This window comes from Schistocerca nitens, chromosome 1 (assembly GCF_023898315.1).
Source record: "Schistocerca nitens isolate TAMUIC-IGC-003100 chromosome 1, iqSchNite1.1, whole genome shotgun sequence".
NCBI classification, from domain to species: Eukaryota; Metazoa; Arthropoda; class Insecta; order Orthoptera; family Acrididae; genus Schistocerca; species Schistocerca nitens.
In genome coordinates this window covers 239,492,182-239,518,518 of record NC_064614.1, presented here as the reverse complement: position 1 = coordinate 239,518,518, position 26,337 = coordinate 239,492,182, and the positions used below count along the sequence as shown (strand labels likewise).

Sequence of the window (26,337 nt, the reverse complement as noted above, 5' to 3'; positions counted from 1 at the left end):
AGTCGAAGTCCCACTTCTGTACCCTTGATGACTGCACGAAACAAAGCTTTACGCCTCGCGTGGGCCCTCCAACGCCAACGCTGGACCGTTGATGACTGGAAACATGTTGCCTTCTAGGACGAGTTTCGTTTCAAATTGTATCAAGCGGATGGAAGTGTGCGGATGTGGAAACAACCCCATGAATCCACGGATCCTGCATGTCACCAGGAGACTGTTCAAGCTGGTAGAGGCTCTATAATGGTGTGGGGCGTGTGCAGTTGGAGTGATATGGGACCCTGACACGTCTAGATACGACTCTGACAGGTGACACGCACTTTGTCATCCTGTCTGATCAACCGCGTATATCCATTGTGCACTTCGACGGACTTGGGCAATTTCAGCAGGACAATGCGACACCCTACACGTCCAGAATTGCTGCATAGTAGCTCTAAGGAACACTATTCTGTGTTTAAACACTTCTGATGACCACCAAACTTCACAGACATGAACGGTATTGAACATATTTGATGCCATGCAACGTGCTGTTCAGAAGAGATCTCCATCCCCTCGTACTCTTACTGATTTATGCACCACCCTGCAGGATTCATGATGTCAGTTCTCGCCAGCACTACTTCAGACATTAGGCGAGTCCATGCCATTTCGTGCTATGGCACTTCCGTGTGCTCTGGCGGCCCTACACTATAAAAGGCAGGTGTACCAGTTTCTTTGGCTCTTCAGTGTAGCATCTAATGTATGTTGGTCTGGTTTTATACCTTCAGTATTTAACTTCACTACGACAGAACTGCGATTTTGAAAGATTAATAGTTTTTTCTTGTAAATACAGTTTATAAAATGTAGGTTTAACATTTGAAGGTGTTCAATCCAATTTCTGAAAATGACTACAATTTCGTCCACATAGAACTCTTCACTCAGTTCCTCACCTGTTGTTTTACCCAAACCTCAATTAAATATGAATAGTGAGATATTGAGCCCTAATGGTAGTATTTTGAAGTGATAGGTTCTATCTCCGAGTAGAAACGTAGAGTATTTTCTGGACTTTGGAGGGTAACTTCATGTACCAGTAGGCACAAGTTACATCCAGCTTGCTTACATACTTTTCTGCTGTAAAGCTTCATTGATGGGAGGCGTATCGGATTCTCATTCTATGCCTTGTTAACTGTCCTTGCATTGGTATTAACCATACCGACTCATCTGGTTTTCGGACAGCAACTAGTGGTCTGTTATAACAATTATTTCAGTTCTCTGTATTACTGAGCATAACCGCAGAACCATTGCACCAAAATATAATGTTACTCTTGTCTCATCTGTCCCATAAGGAAACGTTAGTAAACACTCTCAATAAAATATAATATCACTCTTTGTTCAAATAACCAGATTGTTCCTGTAAGTATCGATACATTTTATCTCGGTACTAAAAGCACTAATTATTCACAGGCATTATCTTGGAGAGTAAATTTCATCAGTACATCTGTAGACATTTCTTTACCTGTTGATCCTGTAAGTCTCACTATATATACCCTTTTTTGAGTAGTTTAGAGAACATGTACAACGTACTGTACTGTTCTAGTAAGTATTGATCCTTAACACAACCTATACTACTAAAACACGCAGTAGTGGTCACTGGAATTGTATCAACCATTCCATCCAATTTCGGTTGTAAATTTCTTCTCGTATCTTGCTCCTTACCTTGTAATAATTCTTCTGATATACCCTTCCTGATATCAAATTAGGATGCAAGAGCTACGGCTCGTTTTCAACAGCTTCTGAGGACTGAGCCCTTCCCCGCAAGCTCTCTAGTTTCCCCCTTCCGTATTATTATAGCTAGTACTGTTGGATGATGTAAGTCGGAATTCTCTTTAATTGTTGGTGTCATTATGATTCAAGGTATTACCGTTCCACTACTGTCTGCATCACGTATTTCTCTGTTCGTTATTTCAGCTCTTACATTTGTTGGTCCTCAGTTATTGTTATAATTTTGATTACCATTACTAGATTTGGGTACATTACTATTAGTATGCCACGGCTCAGATTGAGTTTCTATAATGTCTAATTGTTCAAGGTGGTCTAAAAGTCTATTAGCTTTTCCCCAATCTCTGCCAAGGAGCTCCCTTAATCGCCAAGGTAAGCGACTTATAATTACCTACAGCAAATATTCTTCCGTAACAGGGTCGTCTAGATACTTACCTTTATTTAACTGGTGCTCGACAGAGTCTCAGCAGCCTTTACAGTTACTACTCTTATACTGCCTGAACCCTAATAACCCTAAACGTAATTTCTTCTGAGCTCTGTCGCTCCAATACTTCGATTTAAATTCGCTTTGAATGTCGCCCTAGGCTCACAACTCATCTAATTTGAGCATAAGCGATTGTGCCGCGTTTCTTACCAAATGACCAACGATAAATTGTATTTCCTCGTTTCGGGTAATATTCATTTGGACGATTTTTTTAAAAAAATCACCAGGTATACATCACCAGATGGGGAAAACATCGGAAACTTATGGATTAATCCCCTACTCAACACAGCGAAAAAACCTTCATGTATGTTAAACTCAGACACCTTTATTTAAATCAACAACGCTGTTTTTTCTTTACCCTTGATGTACATAATTAGAATTCAGTTTGCCGATACTTGCGTTATTTCTGTGTTACTATTTGTCTCTTCCGATCTTCCGAGTCGGGCGAGATCGCTTGCATTCCCGTAAGTAACATATTAAAAGGTGGATCTGCTGAAGCTTTTGTACTGCCATTAGGATTAGTACGCGTGTTATTAATCGCAAGTTTACTTCTGTATTCTGGGTTGTATTTGTGTGTTAATTTGTTACTTTCTGTAAATTATTTTTTCTATCTTCTTACTCCAAGCTGTTTTCCTTCTTAAGCAGATCATCCTGTGTGGCGTTCGTTGCATGTATATAGCTCAATTTCCTGTCAAACGTATCTTCTACTATCTCCAGCCGTTCATCTACCTCTGGTACGTGATTAAAACCCACATCTAATTTTCGTTTTAAACGATCCTTCCTCCCATTTATTTGCGATTTAAATTCGAACATTTCCCTTCCATGCTTAAAAATCTATCTTTTATTCGACCTTCATGTTCGTGACTTATCCTTGTGTGTGTGTGTTTGTTTTCATATAGTATAAAACGTTCATTTATTTTGTGGTCATGTTGCGTAAACGTGCATAGTTCTAATACCGCGTGCGCAAATCCATCCATCATATCTTTCTCCGCAAATGACATGATTGTTTCTTTGTTCGCTAGCACTACGTAACTGCAGACGTTAACACAGATAGTAATATGTACTCAACGTTATGATACACTTGTTTCTCACACTGGTCCTTCCTGTACTTAACCGTTGAATATGTAGTAGACGATGGTCTAAGCTACAAAAATATTTTAAATGGCACGTCGAACTCACTGGATAGTTGTTAATTACTGACGGTGGCCCGCGTGCGTACAGGCGAGCACTGCTTCTCGGAGTGCCGACATATTTGTACTGCCGTTGGGCACACCGCCAATTGGCAGCTGCCAACTGCCGTAGGAAAGTGCTACGTTTCACCGTAACGCTTTTTAATTCTTTTTAAGTCACTTACGGACGACCTTCGTCCTGTACTGCGACCATTTTGAATCATGTGTACCACTTTATTCGGTTGTGCACGCAGACGTCTGGTAGCGCCCTACTATGAGCGCGCCATCCGAGAAAATTTCATCGTAACTAGTTCAGATTCTTGACACTGTTTGCACACAGCAAATTCCCATACCCGAATAGCGGTTGCCACTTGCAAGTCTGTCACCAAACCAGTTCTTATTTTCTTTCAGTTGTAATTTAAGTTGAGAAATCGGGCTTTTATGATATCATAACTTGACTCTTGGTAGGATCTTACGGCTGGGTCGCACCTTGCGAGGGTTCGTGGTGACGAACTGCAGCTTCTTGCAGCTAGGCCCCGTCGCTGGTCGGACGACTATCCTACAGGACCTCGAAAACTCTTCTTGCGATGTTTCCAAGCTGCTGATAGAAAATACGTCTAAGCTAGTGATAGAAGATCCGTATATTATATATACATGTACAGTGAAGTGACAAAAGTCAAAGAATACCTCCTAATATCATGCCAGACCTCCTCTTGTACGGCGTAGTGCAGCAATCTCGACGTGGATTGGACTCAAGTCATTGTAAGTTCCGTGCCGAAATATTAAGCTATCAGGGAACTGAAGAACAACGACGAAATTGTGATATTAACAGCAGACAAAGGCAATGCTACTGTCATCTTAGACACCTTGCAGTACGAAGACAAGATGAAAGAATTATTAAATGATCTCATCTACAAAGAACTAAGGGCGGACCCTACGGCGAAGATATTTCGAAAGAAGCAGGCCGCGATTAAGGACTCGAGAATTGACGCTGACACAGCCAAGGGGTCTTATTCCCAGAGTACCACTCTCTCCTAGAATTTACGGTGTTCCAAACATACATAAGGAAAGTTGTCCTTTGAGGCCAATAGGGAATGGGATCAATTCGCCTACTTACAATTTGACAAAGTACGTAGCCTGCAAACTAAGACGTCTAGTTGGCAAGACGGACTATTACGTGAAGAACTCGACACACTTTATAGAACGCCTAAAGGGAGGAACAATTTTACCTACGGACATCATGGTCAGCTTTGACGTGAAATCACTATTTACGAACGTGCCAGTAGATGAAACTCTCCGCATCCTTCAGGAGCATGTCCCGCCAGATATATGCGACCTGGTTGAGTTGTGCCTGACTTCAACGTACTTCAAATGGCAAGGAAAATACTACGAGCAGACAGACGGCGTAGCAATGGTGTTTCCCCTATCTCCGCTGGCAGCCGACACATTCATGGAAGCCTTTGAAGCAACGGCTCCTTTACGCCCACGTTGCTGGTTCAGATACGTGGACGACACGTTCGCTATATGGCCTCATGGTGAAACGGAGCTACACAAGTTTCACGAGTATTTGAACAATATGCACGGAAACATACAGTTCACGCTGGAAGTAGAAAAGAATGATGCTATACCATTTGTAGACGTCGAAGTGTACACGAGAATGGAGGGCACACTGGGGCACAGAGTATATTGCAAGCCTACACATACAGACAGGTATCTACACGCCCAATCCTACCACCACCCAGCGCAAAAGAACTCTGTCATCCGCTGTTTGGCTATCCGTGCGCAGCGCCTAAGTGATGCTCAAAACATCACATCTGAGCTTAAAAGGTTACACACAACGTTTCTAGCCAATGGCTACAGCCATAAGTCGATAAACACAGCCTTGTCGACGAACACAAGCAAGAAAGATAAGCAGGGAATAGACAAACTGCAGCCAACAGTGTGCTTACCCTATGTGAAAAACGTCACTGACCGAATAGGCAAACACCTTCGCCGCGCTGGGGTGCAGCCTGTCTTCTATAGTGGTCGTAGGATCCAGAACGTGCTAGGCTCCACTAAGGTCAAGGTGGATGCATTACACACTGCAGGCGTTTACAAGGTGAAATACTAATGTAGAGAGGCATACATCTGCGAGACTGGTAGGCCAATAGCAACGCGCATTCGGGAACACGAGCGTTATATTCATCTAGGGCAACACAACAAATCCGCAGTGGCAGAACATCACCGAGACTGCGGAAAACAAATAAAATTCAGCGAAGCCTGTGTATTGGCCAAGCAGCCAATTATGAAGAAACGCAAAATCAGAGAGGCCATACTGAAACACCCTAACAACATGAACGGGGAGGATGGACTCAGGCTTGCCCCATCTTGGCTGCCAGAAATCAAAGCCCAACAGACCGCACTGTCAACACCAGGCACGAGCACTATCGGAAAGTAACTGCCGCCGCGCAGCCGATGACCAGCAGTTGGTAAACAGCAGCCAACTTCTCATTCGACGGTGACCACCAGTCATGGCACATAACACAAGAGCCAATAGACAACAGAGGTCACGTTCTCCCTCCACCTCAATAACCTATGAAAATAAAGTTGCCTCTCCTTCTTCCTTAAGTGACCAATGATACTAACTACCTTTTTAAAATTCTGACGTAATGGCATGCGCAGTGAACACTAACAACAAAATATAAAGGACACTGCATAGCTAGAACGCACCATTAGACCCAGAAGGCCGCTGTAATCGTGGTCGAAACGTTGGTTTTTCTCCAGCAGCAGTAGTTTTTACATTATGACACGGTACCAAACGCAGAAAACTTTTATGTCGACTGACTCTGGCCGCGGAAGCCTACGCAATTATACCTGCCATCAGTTCTTACCAACAGAAATCTGGACTCATCCGACCAGGCCACGGTTTTTAAGTCGTCTACGGCGCATTCGATATGGCCACATGTCCAGGAGAAACTCTGCAGGTGGCGTTGTGCTGTTAGCAAAGACTTTCGCGTCGGTTGTCTTCTGCCATATCCTATTAACGCCAAATTTAGGTTCAAAATGGTTCAAATGGCTCTGAGCACTATGGGACTCAACATCTTAGGTCATAAGTCCCCTAGAACTTAGAACTACTTAAACCTAACTAACCTAAGGACATCACACACACCCATGCCCGAGGCAGGATTCGAACCTGCGACCGCAGCAGTTCCGCGGTTCCGGACTGCAGCGCCAGAACCGCTAGACCACCGCGGCCGGCCCAAATTCAGGAGCACTGGCCTTACGGATACGTTTGTCGTACATACCCCAGTGATTTCTACGGTTATTTCAAGCAGTTTTCTTGTCTGTTAGCACTGACATATCTGCGTAAACGGCGCTGCCCTCGGTCGAGATAAAACCGAATTAGGCAGAAGATAGACGAAAAGTAACCCAGGAAAGAGGGATTACAACGTTTCAAAAACTAGGTTTAAGTGAGTGTGCTATGAATTTGAAATTTGAGGCGTGTCTTTCTTACTGTCCCGCCCAGAAGGCGTCGAAGGTGCTGCTCTGGCTCGAATGCTTAAAGAGGGCGCTTTTGACGGCGCGTGTGCAACAGGTAGCACCCCTCAGAGTTGACCTGGGGCGGCGCCGGACGCAAGGAAGTCAGTGGGCTAAACGCTAACCAATAACGGGTGCCCTGACCAGGGGACAGCAGTCACGAAACCTCCGGCGCCGCAGGTGGTCAACGCAGGGCGTTGTCCGAGTTAGAGGAGGCGGCCGAGATTTCTAAAGTGGTGAAGTGTACTTGGAGGTACGGACAGCGGACAGCAAAGCACGAGATGCGGCGACAAGAAGGTGGGTCTCCGCCAGTAACCGTAATACCAAGGGCTGAAAAGTCATCGCCAAGTACCGGGCCAAATATGGGACATGCCGAAGGCACTGTCGGGGCTGCAGCAGTTACAAAACTGGCAATAGATTCTGCACTAGACCCCATTCGCATCAGTAGCAGGGACTGCCAAGAGGTATGTGACCATGAGAGAAAGATGGAATAATGAACTACGGGATAACACTCTACGAGTCGGAGCATGGAATGTCAGAAGTTTTAACGTAATAGGAGAGATAGAAAATCTAAAAAGGGAAATGAAGAGACTTGTCTGATTACATTGGGCATCAGGAAAGTGAAATGTGAAGAAGATAAGGATTTGTGGTCCGACGAATATAGGGTGATCTTTCTTCTTTAGGGCCAGCAACATTATACATGTCACATAATGATATGATTATTAGAAAGACGCATCAGAATAGCTACTTATAATAACTAATCTTTATTCATGACGCGCTGTTTCGGCATATATCGCCATTGTCAACTACCTGAGAATGCAATTTTGGTGGGAACGTATACTAATGTGAATGTCATCACGTCTAGATTCAGGTGACGTCCATATTACGTCGTTAGTGCTATGTCTTGTAACTGCCACGGTTTTGATGAGATGGTAAATGACGTAAATGTATTTAAAATACGTTAATTATGGTTTGACAGCAGTCTGACAGTTCAACTCATACGACGTTAGATGTTTACAAAGATTATGCAGATAAACAGCGATATTATTTTATTAATTAAATTACTTCACTTTCTTTTTGGATGTTGCGTATGTTGCTTCTGGTTTATCCTTTATCGTGTTATAAAAGTCTAAACTCTGTACTGTCGTTTACTGTTCCTTGTGAGTATTTTCTAGTGTTTATATAGATTTCCTATTCTTCAAGAACGTTCATTGCAAAACCTTTTGATATGCTGTGCAGAATCTGGAGTGTATTTTCGATTTCATTAGCAGTATGGTTTTGAATTTCGAAATGTGAAAAGAAACTCGATTGTATTTTCGAGGCCGGTCGCTGTGGCCGAGCGGTTCTAGACGTTTCACTCCGGAACCGCGCTGCTGCTACGGTCGCAGGCTCGAATCCTGCCTCGGACATGGTTGTGTGTGATGTCCTTAGGTTAGTTAGGTTTAAGTAGTTCTAAGTCTAGAGGACTGATGACCTCAGTCCCATAGTGCTTAGAGCCATTTTTGTATTTTCGATTTTACCATCAGTGTGGTTTTGATTTTTCAAATGAAGAAGCTCGACTGGTTGTTCTCGCTGTCTCTAAATGTTTTCCTTATATCTGACATTAAAATTTCTGTTTGGCCAATGTAAAAGCTATTATAGCTGCTACGTGTGAATTTATGTATACCTAGGTTACCGTATTCGGACGTTCTGATAACATTATAAATGCCAATTCCAGTCGTCCAGTATCTCGCATAAACTGGCATTTATACATTCTACCACTAGAAAAACCAGCAATTCAAAAAGAACTTAACACACTTCGTTATATAGCCTGTACAATGACTTTAATCCGAACATAATCAGAAAATTACATAACAAGTGTAGAACAGCAAAGCTCAGCACAGTACACACCGAGATATGCCTAACTCGAGAAACATCATCTAAACAAAAAATAAGATATGTACCAACAAATTCAAAGCACTTTAAAGCCACAAATATTCAACAAGCTTTTAGAACCAACAACCACCTTTCAATAAAATTATGTTCGCCACTACGAAAATATCCGAATACGATGAACCAGTCATTTGGCATCTTATCAAAAGAGTGACACTCATAAGACATCCATTAACGACGTAATATGAACATCAAATCATTCTAGGCGCGAGTATAATACAGGTACTTTAATATAACTGACATTCACATTTATACACGGTGTCAGGAAAATTGTATTCGCAGAACCTGACAATGGTGATAAATGCCGAAACACTCTCCCGCGAATAAAGATTAGTTGTTATAAGCATCTATTCTGGTACATTTTCCTAATAATTATGAATATAGGGTAGTACCAACAGCAGCAGAAAATGGTAAACCGCGAGTAACGCGGAAAGTAAGTCAGAGAGTGAAAGAGTTCTGTGATAGGGTTGTTCTCCTCAGACTCGACAGCAAACAAAAGCCGACGACGATAGTCCATGTATAAATGACAACGTCTCCAGCAGAAGCTAAAGAGATAGAGGAAATGTATAAGGATATTGAAAGAGTAATTCAGGGATATGAAGACCTAATAATCATGGGCGACTGGAACGCCGTTCTGAGGAAACGAATAGAAGAAATGGTCACCGGGAAATACGGGCTAGGTAGTTGGAAAAAGATAGAAGAAAATCTAATTGAGTTCAGACTAAGTATCTGATGGTAATAGCGAAGGCCGTCTTCAAGAATCGTACGAGGAGGACATATACTAGAAACAGACTGCAGCCGAATTACATCATGACCAGACAGAGATTCCAAAATCTGAAAGTGAGTTGAAAGGCGTACCCAGGAGCAGATATACGCTCAGATCACAATTTAGTAATGATGAAGAACAGAACGACAGATTCATCAGTATGGAAGGAATTGGGATACTCAAGAACTGAGGGAATTTGAGACACATTTGAATAAAGGATATTTACAATTTGTACAGAAACCAGATGGCAGTTATAAGAGTCGAGGGGCATGAAAGGGAAGCAGTGGTTGGGAAAGGAGTGAGACAGGGTTGTAGCCTCTCCCCGATGTTATTCAATCTGTATATTGAGCAAGCAGTAAAGGAAACAAAAGAAAAATTCGGAGTAGGTATTAAAATTCATGGAGAAGAAGTAAAAACTTTGTGGTTCGCCGATGACATTGTAATTCTGTCAGAGACCGCAAAGGACTTGGAAGAGCAGTTGAACGGAATGGACAGTGTCTTGAAAGGAGGATATAAGATGAACATCAACAAAAGCAAAACGAGGATAATGGAATGTAGTCAAATTAAATCGGGTGATGCTGAGGGAATTAGATTAGGAAATGAGACACTTAAAGTAGTAAAAGAGTTTTGCTATTTAGGGAGCAAAATAACTGATGATGGTCGAAGTAGAGAGGATATAAAATGTAGACTGGCAATGGCAAGGAAATCGTTTCTGAAGAAGAGAAATTTGTTAACATCGAGTATAGATTTAAGTGTCAGGAAGTCGTTTCTGAAAGTATTTGTATGGAGTATAGCCATGTAAGGAAGTGAAACATGGACGATAACCAGTTTGGACAAGAAGAGAATAGAAGCTTTTGAAATGTGGTACTACAGAAGAGTGCTGAAGATAAGGTGGGTAGATCACGTAACTAATGAGGAGGTATTGAATAGGATTGGGGAGAAGAGAAGTTTGTGGCACAACTTGACTGGAAGAAGGGATCGGTTGGTAGGACATGTTTTGAGGCATCAAGGGATCACAAATTTAGCATTGGAGGGCAGCGTGGAGGGTAAAAATCGTAGAGGGAGACCAAGAGATGAATACACTAAGCAGATTCAGAAGGATGTAGGTTGCAGTAGGTACTGGGAGATGAAGAAGCTTGCACAGGATAGAGTAGCATGGAGAGCTGCATCAAACCAGTCTCAGGACTGAAGACCACAACAACAACAACAAAGGATTTGGTTGAAATGGCTCTGAGCACGATCGGACTTAACAGCTGAGGTCGTCAGTCCTGTAGAACTGAGAACTTCTTAAATCTAACTAACCTAAGGACATCACACACATCCATGCCCTAGGCAGGATTGGAACCTGTGACCGTAGCGGTCGCGCGGTGCCACACTGAAGCGCCTAGAACCGATCGGCCACTCCGGCCGGCTGCTAAGGATTTGGGTATTGCGATAAGGAATATCACAGTAGGCCGTTTAGTTATATAGTGAGCACCTCTACAAAATGTAAGCACGGATGGTAGACAGAGAAACGTAAGTACAAGGAAAGTGGCTGCGAAGAAACGTTGCGTAACAGAAGAAATATTTCAGTTGATCAACGATAGAAGGAAGTACAAAAGTGTACGGAGAAAGACTGGAATACTGCAATATAAATCACTTACGAATTAAATACATAGGGAGTGCCGGGCAGCCATAGCGAATAGGCTGCAGGAACGATGTGAGGAATCGAAAAAGAAATGGTGGGAGGAGAACTGACGCAGCATATAGAAAAGTCGAAACAACGTCGGGTGAAATTAAAAGGTGTACGAATTCCACTGTTAAACACGGAGGATAGACCGTACAGATGGAAGGAGTAGATTGAAGGTCTCTATGAGGGGAGGATTAATGTGATGACGCGAGAGATGAAATTGGAACCGATAAGGAAGATGTAGGGGATCTAGTAAACAGGATTAAAAGAGTTCAGGAAGACTTGTGATGAAATAAGGCAGAAGAGATAGATAACATTCCATCTGAATTTCTAAAATCGTTAAGGGGAAGCGGCAACCAAACTACTATTCACATTAGTGAGTAGAATCTATGACACTGGGGAAGCGCAGATAAGAGCGAGAACTGAGGCACAATCAGTTTAACAGCTCGTGCATCTAAGCTGCAGATGAATGGAAAAGAAAATTGAGGATCTGTCAAATGATGAGCAGTTTCGCTTTAATAGAGGTAAAAGCACCAAGGAGGCCGTTCTTACGTTGCACTTGATAATGGATGAAGACACGTTCATTGGATCTGTCGACCTCGAAATCCAAGACGGAACAGTAACGAAGTGCTAGGATTAAGAAACGTGTAAGGTGGAGATATAGTCTTTCGCCTTTACTGTTCAGTCTAAACATAGGAAGAGCAAAGACGGCAATAAAAGAAATGTTCAAGAGTGGGATTAAAATTCACTCTGAAAGGAAATCAATGATATCATTCGCTGAGGACATTGTTATCATCAGTGGAAGCGAAGAATTGTAGGATCTGTTGGATGGAATGAACAGTGTAATGAGTACGGAATGTGGATCGAATGTAAAGTGGAAAAAAGACAAAACAAAAAAGATATAGCAGGTATGAGGATTGCGAGAAACTTAAGATTAAAATTAGTGATCACGAAGTAGAGAAACTAAGGAATTCTGCTACCTTGGAAGCAAAGTAACCCTTGACGGACGGAGCAAGAAGGATGTAAAAAACATACTAACACTGGCAATAGGACATTCCTAGCGAAGAGAAATCTACTGGTATCAAACATTGGCCTTAATTTGAGGAAGAAGCTTCTGCGAATGTGAGTTCGGAGCACAGAATTGTATGGTAGTGAAACAAGAACAGTGAGGAAACTAGAACAGAAGAGAATCGAAGCATTTGAGATGTGGTGCTACAAAAGGATGTTACAAATTAGGTGGGGTGTTAAGATGAGGAATGATGTTCTCCGCATAACCGGCGGAGAAGGAACACATGGATAGCACTGACAAGAAGAAGTGACAGGTTGATCAGGGAACAATCTCCATGATATTAGACGGTGCTACAGAGGGTAAAAATGCTACAGAGGGTAAAAACTGTAGGAGAAGACAGAGATAGGAATACACAAAACAAATAATTGAGGATGTATGTTACAAGTGGTACTCTGTGATGAAGAGGTACCAGCAGGAGAGGAATTCGTGGCGGGCTGCATCAAACAATTAGAAAAGTGACGAAAAAATCAGTAAATAAATATAAATATTGAAAAAAAATGTCTAGTGGAGGCGATCCTTTGCAGCTCAAGTAACATTTAGTTTTCTATAACGGACACATCTGTAGTTAGGAGAAGTACACGGCACAACATCGAGACACAAGGTGGCCCCACCCATTCCAGGAATTGCCATGGTAGAGATGCTATGCAGTAGCTTGGTCTCTAATTGTGTCGCTCAGAGTGAAATCTTCGAGAAGAGGCTCCAGAACTCCAAAGTCGCTATGTTGGTCTCTTGTTTGTCCGGGATGTCATGTCATATTGGCGGTGTCACTGTCTGCTCTATAGAAATAGTCACTGAACGTTCTCTAAAATGGTTCTCTCCTCGAGCGTACCAGCTTGAAAATATAATACGAATATTAGAGAAGAAACGTATTAAAATGAGGGGCTCCACACTATACTGCATCCTTAGAGACCATAAGAAGTACCGGGAATCATGGACAGATACAAGCGTCATTTACTATATGATGTGCTTTATTACGCGATATAGATTTCAGCCTTGGGACATTTTCAATTTTTACAAAGTCAGAAATCATCTGACTTTGATCGTTTATATAAACCTGACATTTCGTAACTAAAAGTGAGTGGCAGCATTTTACAGCCATTTTTATGCTAAAGTCCACCTCAGTATGGAATAATGAACTTTGTTTTTGACCTCTTGGTATTGTAACAATGTGCATTTTTTTTAGTATATTATCTGTAATATATGTCATGAAGGAATACATATAGTGTGCAAAGGTGATCGGAATGTCAAGTCCTTAAATATGGATTTGCCTACATGACGATCCTGGTGAGCATCACATGTTATTCATGCAGCACGTTTTTGAGTAATGAAAACTCTTTCCTTTAAAGATGGATTAAACCTTGAGCATTATTGCATGAGACATTATTGAATGACTATACGAAAAATATGTTAACTTAATGATTTATCTCTCTTCTATATTTATTATTATGTACAAATGATTTACCTCTCCTCAAGATTTGTTATTATCTTACGTACAATGTGGCTCAACTGTGCTGTTTTACGACTTCAGATGTATGTTTATCAGGTTAAATCCTGCTGTATGTGGATAACTATTTTTTAAGTATAGGCTGTAGTTGTTATTTCCTCACTGTGTGTTACATTTGTCATTGGCGTAGTACGGTTAGATGTACAACACTGAATATGTTGTCTTTTTAAATTTGAAATTGAGATCATTTGCAGAAAACCACTCAATAACACCTTTAAGCATGCTATTTACCATTTCTTCTGTTGCTGTAGGTGTGTTTTGCTGATTACAACACAATCTTGAAGAAGAACTCATTCTGCCTGCTGTATGTTAGGTGAAATATAGTTACAAAATCTTTAACAAGAACTAATTCTGCCTGCCACATGTTAGATGGAAGATAGTTCAGATATGAGATATGGTGGGCCTGAGGTTGAACCTTGTGGAACCCTTTGTGTTCTCTCCTCAGTCAGAAGAATCTCCCCTGCTTACATTGGTTGAATTTTTAAGTTCACCTTCCTGCATTCGTTTGGCTAGATACGACATTTTCCAATGTTTGTTTCCTTACTTTATTTAGGAGGCTAACGTGAATCACACAGTCAAATGTCTCGTGTAGATCACAGAAATACTCTGTTGTTATTTATGGCTTGCAAAATTTGGTTAATGTATGTATGAATGGCGTTCCCCAGTTGTTCAGATATTATTAAATCCTGTGATTTACTTAAGATACTATTGTTGCTCATGTAAGATATTTTCTACACTTATTTATTTATTTATTTAGCGTATGGCATTTAAGTACATTTCAGTATTGGATCATGTTATTCTACGTTACATAAAATTACGTATATTCCCCGACAAACATCAAGTCCTTGTATATATTCGATGGATTTTTGTGATGCCACGGGGAATTCTACAAAGTCCCCATTGAACACTCTAGCACTGCATTCTTCTCTGATGTGTTGGATGGTATGCTTACGCGCGCCGCAGTCACATGCTGGCGAAGACAGCAGTCCCCATTTGAAGAGTGAGTCAGCACATCTTCCATGCCCAGTCCTTGCGCGGCTGATCAAACCCAGGAACTGCCTCGGTAATACAAGGCGTTAGGTGGCAAGTTGTTGGGGCATTCTGGAGCCATTCTCTTCTCCAAGAGTTGATGTCAGACCCAGTGAGGCAGTCGAGAGCAAGCGGAGGATGTCTTGAACGAAGCCTTTTGGTACTCAGATCAGGTATATCGATGTGTACCGGTAGTTCAGGGTTTGCTTCGATCTTGTTGTATTCCCTGACCAAGGCTGCTTCTCGTCGTATTTTTGGGGGTGGTATATGACTCAAGACAGGTATCCGTGCCGGCCGCGGTGGTCTAGCGGTTCTGGCGCTGCAGTCCGGAACCGCGGGACTGCTACGGTCGCAGGTTCGAATCCTGCCTCGGGCATGGGTGTGTGTGATGTCCTTAGGTTAGTTAGGTTTAAGTAGTTCTAAGTTCTAGGGGACTTATGACCTAAGATATTGAGTCCCATAGTGCTCAGAACCATTTGAATCATTTTTGAACAGGTATCCGTATGTTAGGGGTAGTCCTCACGGTTCCTGAAATAATGCGCATAGTATTGTTCAGTTCGACATCGACTTTGTTCACATGACTACTGTTTAGCCATACTGGTGCACAGTACTCCGCCGCCGAGTATACCAGGCTCAGTGCAGATGTCCTCAGAGTTGTTGCACTTGATCCCCAGGTGGTTCCGCAGAGTTTATGGATGAGGTTGTTTCTTGTTATAACCTTGACAGCTGCTTTTGTAAGGTGTGATTTAAATGACAAGGTTCTGTCTGACGTGACGCCTAGGTACCTTGGCTTCTTGTTGTGGTTGAGGCGCGTGAGGTCAAGGTATACTTCCAGAGATCTGTCGGCTTCCTTGTTATTGAGGTGGAAGCAAGTTACTTCTGATTTCGTGGCGTTAAGCCTAAGCCTCCATTTACGGAAGTATGCTGCCAGGGCAGACAGATGGGATGACACGGTTTCTTACATTGTACCAAAATCGGTGTGCCTTGTTGCAATAGCCCAGTCATCAGCGTAGCCAAATTTCATACAAGCTGTTTCTGGCATGTCAGCAATGTATAGGCTCAAAAGCAGTGGTGCTAGTACCGAGCCTTGAGGTAAGCCATTTTGAAGGAATTTCTGGCTACTGACTGTTTCCCATGAGGACGTGGAATCCTCTGTTCCACTCATGTTACCAATAAGCTTTGTCACTTTTAGACAGGGAATTAGTTTCATCAGTTTATAGAGTAGGCCTTGTCTCCAGATGATATCATAGGCTGCTGACAAGTCGATGAAGGCCACAGATGTTTTTAATTTCTTTTGGAATCCTGCTTCAATATGTGTTGTAAGAACCAGGACTTGGTCTGCACAGCTTCGGTTGGGCTCGAAAGCCAGCTTGTTCTACTGGGATGGCCGTGAGTATTGTCTGACCGATCCTGTTAAGTAGTACTCGTTCCAGAAGTTTGTATACCGTGCTAAACAGTGCAATGGGCCGGTAGTTTTGCGGAAGGTTTCCCGGTTTACCGGCTTTAGGAGGGCAATTATCTTGGCACGTTTAAGTTCTTGGGGTATGTTTCCTGCCTGCAATAGTGATGTGAAGAACTTTGCTAACCATATTTTGGTATATTTGCCCGACTTGATAAGAAACTCTGGGAGGATTCTACACTATACCACGTTATCAAAAATAGTGGAAAATATGATAACTGTGAAATGGTTCGGTACGTATGGACGTTTCCCGCATAACTTTTCTTACAGATGACTTGACAAGGGCGTATTTCAGTATCTCTTCAGAATGTTTAAGTTATCCTAAATATTAATGTGTGTAGTTTCCATGTCGCGACCATGTTTCAGTCGAGAATGTAAACCGGGCAGCCGCGCTGAGTCACGGACTGCGCGGTTGGTCCCACCGGAGGTTCGAGTCCTCCATCGGGCATGGGTGCGTGTGTTGTCCTTAACATAAGTTAGTTTAAGTAGTGTGTAAGTCTAGGGACCGATGACCTCAGCAGTTTGGTCCCTCAGAAATTCACACACACACAAACGGGGCAGGTGGGTGGGTGAGGTGTAGCTACAGCAGGTGAAGCTAGTGTGTCCTCCACAGGATGCGACTGGCAACGCCGCTGGTGGTGCTCCTGTGCTGCACGGTGACCGCCGTAGGACAACAACAACAACAGAAGCAACAGCAACAGCAGGGGCAACAGAGCAGCGCGGCGAGGCAGCGCGCCCTGGCGGAAGTCTGGCTGTACGAGCGCTTCCGCGAGATCAGCACTCTGCTGCTGGCGCCTAGCAACCGAGCCAGAAACTTCGAGCGCGTCCGGCGGCTCAACGTAAGCATGGCGCAGCTGCGTGGTTCCTCTGTCTGCACGCTAAATATCTATTTAATTAAGCCTGCTCACAGGGCTGCTAAGTGTAAGTAGTGTTGACAGTTACACACGAATTATTTGTTTTGTGCTGCTACCGGACATATGAATTATTTCGTTTAATTGAATCTGTTTCTGTACTCTTCGACCGTGTTTTGCTCATCATCGGACGTTCTATACAGCCGACAAGTGAAACCACATTCACTAAAACAATCTCACATTAACTATTTGATAGCCGGCCGCGGTGGTCTCGCGGTTCTAGGCGCTCATTCCGGAACTGTGGGACTGGTACGGTCTCAGGTTCGAATCCTGCCTCGGGCATGGATGTGTGTGATGTCCTTAGGTTAGTTAGGTTTAAGTAGTTCTAAGTTCTAGGGGACTAATGACCACAGATGTTAAGTCCCATAGTACTCAGAGCCATTTTTTTTAACTATTTGATAATTTTCAATGTGTGTGTAATCTTGACGTTGTCGCATTTTAGTGGAAAACGAGGAGCACGCCCACAGTGGTTTGGTTTTGCAGTTAAACATGCCCGTAACATATCGCAGTCGATTAAATTAAGGCAAAATAAATAATGAGACAGGTACCATTTCAAAACAAGTAATTTACTGTATATTATTTTGCATTATCTCTTGATAATGCAATGATACCGGGAAAGCAACAAATCGAAAAAAAAGAAAGAGATTGCGAAAGCCTAAAGAGGTTCGACGATTGTTACAGGAACTGTCAGTTGACCATTAGTTTCAAAACATGCAATGTATTACAAATAAATATGTGGAGAGGTAATTTTTCCTTTTGTCTGTTTTTCGGCTCACACCTCTGCTTGGTTACTGGTTACAAACAGCTCGATAAGAAATGCTCTCCTCTTGTGATGCCGCACCCTCCATAGACGACGAATTATCATCTACATCTACTTGGGTACTCTGCAAATCACATTAAAGTGTCTAGCAGAGGGTTCATCGAACCACCTTCACAATTCTCTATTATTCCAATCTCGTATCGCGCGGAAAGCATAAACACCTATATCTTTCCGTACGAGCTCTGATTTCCCTTATTTTATCGAGGTGATCGTTCCTCCCTATGTAAGTCGGTGTCAATAAAATATTTTCGCATTCGGAGGAGAAAGCTGGTGATTGGAATTTCGTGATAAGATTCCGCCGCAACGAAAACAGCCTTTCTTTTAATAATTTCCAGCCTAAATCGTGTATCATTTCTGTGACACTCTCTCCCATATTTCGCGATAGTACAAAACGTGCTGCCTTTCTTTGAACCTTCTCGATGTACTGCGTCAGTCCTATCTGTTAAGGATCCCACACCGAGCAGCAGTATTCTAAAAGAGGACGGACAAGCGTAGTGTAGGCAGTCTGATTAGTAGGTCTGTTACATTTCCTAAGTGTCCTGCCAATAAAACGCAGTCTTTGGTTACCCTTCGCCGGAATATTTTCTATGGGATCTTTCCAATTTAAGTTGTTCGTAATTGTAATACCTAGGTATTTAGTTGATTTTACGGCTTATAGGTTAGACTGATTTATCGTGTAACCGACGTTTAACGAGTTCCTTTTAGCACTCATGTGGATGACCTCACACTTTTCGTTATTTAGGGTCAACTGTCACTTTTCGCAAAGTTCAGATATCTTTTCTAAATCGTTTTGCAGTTTGTTTTGATCTTCTGATGACTTTATTAGTCGGCAAACGACAGCGTCATCTGCAAACAACCGAAGACGGGTGCTCAGATTGTCTCCAAAATTGTTTATATAGGTAAGGAACAGCAAAGCACCTATAACACTACCTTGGAGAACGCCAGAAATCATTTCTGTTTTACTCAATGACCTTCCGTCAATTACTACGGACTGCGACCTCTCTGACAGGAAATCACAAATCCATTCGCATAACTGAGACGATATTCCATAAGCACGCAATTTCACTACGAGCCGCTTGTGTGGTACAGTGTCCAAAGCGTTCCGGAAATCCAGAAATACGGAATTGATCTGAAATCCCTAGTCAATGGAACTTCACACTTCATGTGAATAAAGAGCTAGTTGTGTTTCACAGGAACGATGTTTTCTAAACTCATATTGACTGTTTGTCAATAGGCCGTCTTCTTCGAGGTAATCGACTGGTCAGAATGAAGATAATTATCACAAAGCCTTTGGTGCTAGAAATGTATTTGTTAAATTTGACTAAGTTGACCAGTCGGCAGCATCGCCGTAGTTGTAACGCCGATTCCCGTTGTATGACCGAAGTTAAGCATTGTCGAACTTGGCTGGCACGTAGATGGCTGACTGTCCGGGTCTGCCGTGCGGTGTTCGCAAGCGGGCTTCACTTAGTCCAGAGCAATTGAGGAGCTACTTGACTGAGAAGTATATATTCCATTCTCTGTCTTCTCTTAAAATTTTTGCCCTCTACTGCTCTCCGTAACACAGTGGATGATATATTCCATTTTCTGCCTCCTCCTAGACTTTTTGCCCTCCAACGTTCCCCTCCTCTGCCATTCCCAAGAGTTTTGCCCTCTACTACTCCCTGTGGCGCAATGGAAGGTATATTCCTTTCTCTACATTCCCCTAGAATTTTTGTCCTCTACTGCTTCCCGTAACACAATTCTATACCCTATTGGTGTTACTACGGTTCTTATAATCGCCTTGTTTCTTTCTTCATGCGTTATTTTGCTCCCTAGATTGCAGTAGGGTTTTACAACATACGAGGGCAGTTCAATAAGTAATGCAACACATTTTTTTTCTCGGGCAATTTTGGTTGAAAAAAGCGGAAATTTCTTGTGGAATATTTTCAAACATTCCCGCTTCGTCTCGTATAGTTTCATTGACTTCCGACAGGTGGCAGCGCTGTACGGAGCTGTTAAAATGGCGTCTGTAACGGATGTGCGTTGCAAACAACGGGCAGTGATAGTTTCTTTTGGCGGAAAACCAGGGCATCTCAGATATTCATAGGCGCTTGCAGAATGTCTACGGTGATCTGGCAGTGGACAAAAGCACGGTGAGTCGTTGGGCAAAGCGTGTGTCATCATCGCCGCAAGGTCAAGCAAGACTGTCTGATCTCCCGCGTGCGGGCCGGCCGTGCACAGCTGTGACTCCTGCAATGGCGGAGCGTGCGAACACACTCGTTCGAGATGATCGACGGATCACCATCAAACAACTCAGTGCTCAACTTGACATCTCTGTTGGTAGTGCTGTCACAATTGTTCACCAGTTGGGATATTCAAAGGTTTGTTCCCGCTGGGTCCCTCGTTGTCTAACCGAACACCATAAAGAGCAAAGGAGAACCATCTGTGCGGAATTGCTTGCTCGTCATGTGGCTGAGGGTGACAATTTCTTGTCAAAGATTGTTACAGGCGATGAAACATGGGTTCATCACTTCGAACCTGAAACAAAACGGCAATCAATGGAGTGGCGCCACACCCACTCCTCTACCAAGAAAAAGTTTAAAGCCATACCCTCAGCCGGTAAAGTCATTGTTACAGTCTTCTGGGACGCTGAAGGGGTTATTCTGTTCGATGTCCTTCCCCATGGTCAAACGATCAACTCTGAAGTGTATTGTGCTACTCTTCATAAATTGAAGAAACGACTTCAGCGTGTTCGTAGGTACAAAAATCAGAACGAACTTCTCCTTCTTCATGACAACGCAAGACCTCACACAAGTCTTCGCACCCGAGAGGAGCTCACAAAACTTCAGTGGGCTGTTCTTCCTCATGCACCCTACAGCCCCGATCTCGCACCGTCGGATTTCCATATGTTTGGCCCAATGAAGGACGCAATCCGTGGGACGCACTACGCGGATGATGAAGAAGTTGTTGATGCAGTACGACGTTGGCTCCGACATCGACCAGTGGAATGGTACCGTGCAGGCATACAGGCCCTCATTTCAAGGTGGCGTAAGGCCGTAGCATTGAATGGAGATTACGCTGAAAAATAGTGTTGTGTAGCTAAAAGATTGGGGAATAACCTGGTGTATTTCAATGCTGAATAAAACAACTCCTGTTTCGGAAAAAAAATGTGTTGCATTACTTATTGAACTGCCCTCGTATACTGTTTTCGAACATTATGAACCACCTCGAAGAAAACGATTCATTGACATATAGTCAGCACGGATTCAGAAAATATCGTTCTTGTGAAACACAACTGGCTCTTTATACTCATGAGGTAATAGGTGCTATCGACAGGGGATGTCAAATTGATTCGATATTTTTAGGTTTCCAGAAGGCTTTCGACACCGTTCCTCACAAGCGTCTTCTAACCACTCTGCGTGCCTACGGAGTATCGCCTCAGTTGTGCGACTGGATTCGTGATTTCCTGTCAGAAAGGTCACAGTTCGTAGTAATGGACGGAAAGTCATCGAGTAAAACAGAAGTAATATCTGACGTTCCCCAAGGAAGTGTTATAGGCCCTCTATTGTTCCTGATCTATATTAACGGCATAGGGGACAATCTGAGTTGCCGTCTTAGATTGTTTGCTGATGATGCTGTCATTTACCGTCACGTAAAGTCATCAAATGATCAAAACGACTTGCAAAATGATTTAGATAAGATATCTGTATGGTGCGAAAAGTGGCAATTGACCCTGAATAAAGAAAAGTGTGAAGTTATTGACGTGAGTGCTAAAGGAAATCAGCTAAATTTCGATTACGCGATAAGTTACACAAATCTGAGGGCTGTAAATTCAACTAAATACTTAGGAATTACAATTACAAATAACGATTACATAGATAATATTGTGGGTAGAGCAAACCAAAGACTGTGATTCATTGGCAGAACACTTAGAAGGTGCAACAGGTCTACCAAAGAGACTGCTTACACTACGCTTATCCGCCCTATTCTGGAGTATTGCTGTGCGGTGTGGGACCCGCGTCTGGTGGCACTGACGGATGACATCGAAAAAGTACAAAGAAGGGAGGCTCGTTTTGTATCATCGCGAAATAGAGGAGATAATGTCACAGACATGATACGTGAATTGGAGTGGCAATCATTAAAACAAAGGCGTTTTTTGTTGCGACGGGATCTTCTCATGGAATTTCAATCACCAGTTTTCTCCTCCTATTGCGAAAACATTCTGTTGGCACCCACCTACATAGAGAGAAATGATCATCACGATAAAATAAGAGAAATCAGGGCTCGCACGGAAAAATTTAAATGCTCGTTTTTTCCGCGTGCCGTTCGAGAGTGGAACGGTAGAGAGTCAGCTTGAAGGTGGTTCATTGAACCCTCTGCCAGGCACTTTATTGTGAATAGCAGAGTAATCACGTAGATGTAGATGTAGAGGTAGAGGTGCTTTCGGCAACGCAAATGGGAATCACTGGAGGGAAGGTGACGTTCTTTTCGAAAACAATGTTGAGAAATTTAGAGAACCGGCAATTGAAGGTAACTGCCGAACAATTCTACTGCCGCCAACATACATTGTGCTTAAGTACCACGAAGATAACATACGAGAAATCAGGCTCAGACGGAGGCATATAGATGGCCTTTTTCCCTCCCTCTACCTGCGAGTGGAACACGAAGGGGAATAGTTAGTAGTGGTAGTGGATACTCACCGCGATGCGGAGTAACTATGTAGGTGTCGATAGCGTGTCGGTATATATTTGGAAGGCAATGCAGCAGCTATTGTGGGTGGAGTGGGTTCGGAAAGTCCATGATAGTTTTCGGAAGGAATGTAGCATCAGATGTCTAAGCACAGGTCACGTCACTCAAGATCGCACATTGCTGGCTGGTGGCTTACGAACGTCGACCTGGCGCATCATAGCGTACCAGTTGTGTTCAGTCGGGTTCGGATCAGACGAATCTGGTGATCAAGGCGTCAAGTGCATTCGATGACATGCTCCTCAAACTGCTGTAGCATGATTCTACCCTTGTGACATGGGCAGTTAATCTGCTGGAAGGTACTATAGCCGTCGGAGAAGGCATCAGGCATGAATAGATGCGATGGTCGGCAATAATGTTCGTGTAGTCGACGGCTGACATGGTGCCTTGTATTATTACCACAGCTACCATGCAAGCGCACCTGACTGTCCTCCATACCGTAATGATTCTTCCATAGCCCTTCGTTTGCGGCGCAGTGGACGTGTCGAGCAGCCATTCGCGTGGATGACGATGTAGTCGGACACCGCCATCGATTTAATGTTACAATAAAAGTGACTCGTTCGACCATGCGAGAGGTGATCATTGCAGTCGCAACTGACTGAGGTCTATGCAAAGGTCAAGCAATTCCCGCAAATAATGGGATGGTGGTTTAAGGGCACACAGCGCGCGCCCCATATGTGTTCCAGTGGGTACAGATTAGGTACAACTGCTGGCCAAGACATCAATGTCAGTTCTCTATAATGCCTCTCAAACTACTGTAGCACGATTCTGACCTCGCAACACGTACAACAGTTATCCTGCTGGAAGATGTCGTCGCCAGGGACAGTTCAAGCACGAAGCGATGGAGGTGGTCCGCAGTAATGTTCACGTAGTTCACCGCTGTCATGATTCCTTCGGTTACCACCACAGATGCCGTAGGCATCCAACTCAATGTACCCCATAGCATAATTCTGTTCTCACCGGCTGCACCTGCGGCGAGGTGCATATTTTGTGCCGCCGTTCGCCGGGATGATGGCGTGTAAGGAACCAACCATCGACCCCGTGTAAACAAGAAACGCGATTCATTCGACGGGAGGCGTTTCTATCAATACACGGTGGAAACTCGGTGATGCTGTGCCCACTGCAATCACAACTGATGATGTCGTTGTAGTGATGCGGAGCTCCATGTTTAACAATTGCCTTTGAACGGTGTGCTCCGAAACACTTGTGTCTGTACCAGCAATATACTCTGTCGTCAGATCTGCCACAGATCGCTGCGTATCCTGGATTACACAGTGGGGGACCTCCGACCTCTACGTTTTGTGATCAGGCTTGGTCGTCCAGTACCGTATTGCCTGCTCGTCGTTTCGCCATTCTTCATCCACTTTCCATATATGCTCGCTGTAGTAATATGCCAATTGGCGACCAGTTTCCCCGTTCGAGACAATCTCGTTTCCAGCTGTAGCGACACAATAATGTGCCGTTTGTTAATACCGCTTGTTGTTGTGGTCTTCAGTCCTGAGACTGGTTTGATGCAGCTCTCCATGCTACTCTATCCTGTGCAAGCTTCCTCATCTCCCAGTACCTACTGCAACCTACATCCTTCTGAATCTGCTTAGTGTATTGATCTCTTGGTCTCCCTCTACGATTTTTACCCTCCACGCTGCCCTCCAATGCTAAATTTGTGATCCCTTGATGCCTCAAAACATGTCCTACCAACCGATCCCTTCTTCTAGTCAAGTTGTGCCACAAACTTCTCTTCTCCCCAATCCTATTCAATACCTCCTCATTAGTTACGTGATCTACCCACCTTATCTTCAGCATTCTTCTGTAGCACCACATTTCGAAAGCTTCTATTCTCTTCTTGTCCAAACTGGTTATCGTCCATGTTTCACTTCCTTACATGGCTATACTCCATACAAATACTTTCAGAAACGACTTCCTGACACTTAAATCTATACTCGATGTTAACAAATTTCTCTTCTTCAGAAACGATTTCCTTGCCATTGCCAGTCTACATTTTATATCCTCTCTACTTCGACCATCATCGGTTATTTTACTCCCTAAATAGCAAAACTCCTTTACTACTTTAAATATCTCATTTCCTAATCTAATTCCCTCAGCATCACCCGACTTAATTTGACTAAATTCCATTATCCTCGTTTTGCTTTTGTTGATGTTCATCTTATATCCTCCTTTCAAGACACTGTCCATTCCGTTCAACTGCTCTTCCAAGTCCTTTGCTGTCTCTGAAAGAATTACAATGTCATCGGCGAACCTCAAAGTTTTTACTTCTTCTCCATGAATTTTAATACCTACTCCAAATTTTTCTTTTGTTTCCTTTACTGCTTGCTCAATATACAGATTGAATAACATCGGGGAGAGGCTACAACCCTGTCTCACTCCTTTCCCAACCACTGCTTCCCTTTCATGCCCCTCGACTCTTATAACTGCCATCTGGTTTCTGAAAGAGAGTATTCCAGTCAACATTGTCAAAAGCTTTCTCTAAGTCTACAAATGCCAGAAACGTAGGTTTGCCTTTTCTTAATCTTTCTTCCAAGATAAGTCGTAAGGTCAGTATTGCCTCACGTGTTCCAACATTTCTACGGAATCCAAACTGATCTTCTCCGAGGTCGGCTTCTACCAGTTTTTCCATTCGTCTGTAAAGAATTCGCGTTAGTATTTTGCAGCTGTGACTTATTAAACTGATAGTTCGGTAATTTTCACATCTGTCAACACCTGCTTTCTTTGGGATTGGAATTATTATATTCTTCTTGAAGTCTGAGGGTATTTCGCCTGTCTCATACATCTTGCTCACCAGATGGTAGAGTTTTGTCATGACTGGCTCTCCCAAGGCCATCAGTAGTTCTAGTGGAATGTTGTCTACTCCCGGGGCCTTGTTTTGACTCAGGTCTTTCAGTGCTCTGTCAAACTCTTCACGCAGTATCTTATCTCCCATTTCGTCTTCATCTACATCCTCTTCCATTTCCATAATATTGTCCTCAAGTACATCTCCCTTGTATAAACCCTCTATATACTCCTTCCACCTTTCTGCCTTCCCTTCTTTGCTTAGAACTGGGTTTCCATCTGAGCTCTTGATATTCATACATGTGGTTCTCTTCTCTCCAAAGGTCTCTTTAATTTTCCTGTAGGCAGTATCTATCTTACCCCTAGTGAGACAAGCCTCTACATCCTTACATTTGTCCTCTAGCCATCCCTGCTTAGCCATTTTGCACTTCCTGTCGATTTCATTTTTGAGACGTTTGTATTCCTTTTTGCCTGCTTCATTTACTGCATTTTTATATTTTCTTCTTTCATCAATTAAATTCAATATTTCTTCTGTTACCCAAGGATTTCTATTAGCCCTCGTCTTTTTACCTACTTGATCATCTGCTGCCTTCACCACTTCATCCCTCAGAGCTACCCATTCTTCTTCTACTGTATTTATTTCCCCCATTCCTGTCAATTGTTCCCTTATGCTCTCCCTGAAACTCTCTACAACCTCTGGTTCTTTCAGTTTATCCAGGTCCCATCTCCTTAAATTCCCACCTTTTTG

The 26,337-nt window shown here is 43.1% G+C and overlaps 1 protein-coding gene across 1 annotated transcript in view; it reads left to right on the top strand.

Moving 5' to 3' along the window:
• The window catches only part of LOC126235214 (phospholipase B1, membrane-associated-like), a 135,510-nt gene that overhangs the window by 22,030 nt on the left and 87,143 nt on the right, over window positions 1–26,337 (top strand). Inside the window, exon 2 of the mRNA XM_049943947.1 lies at window positions 16,960–17,185. Within this exon, the coding sequence (XP_049799904.1) occupies window positions 16,961–17,185 (225 nt within the window). The 5' untranslated portion in view covers window position 16,960. The remainder of the gene's footprint in view (window positions 1–16,959; window positions 17,186–26,337) is intronic.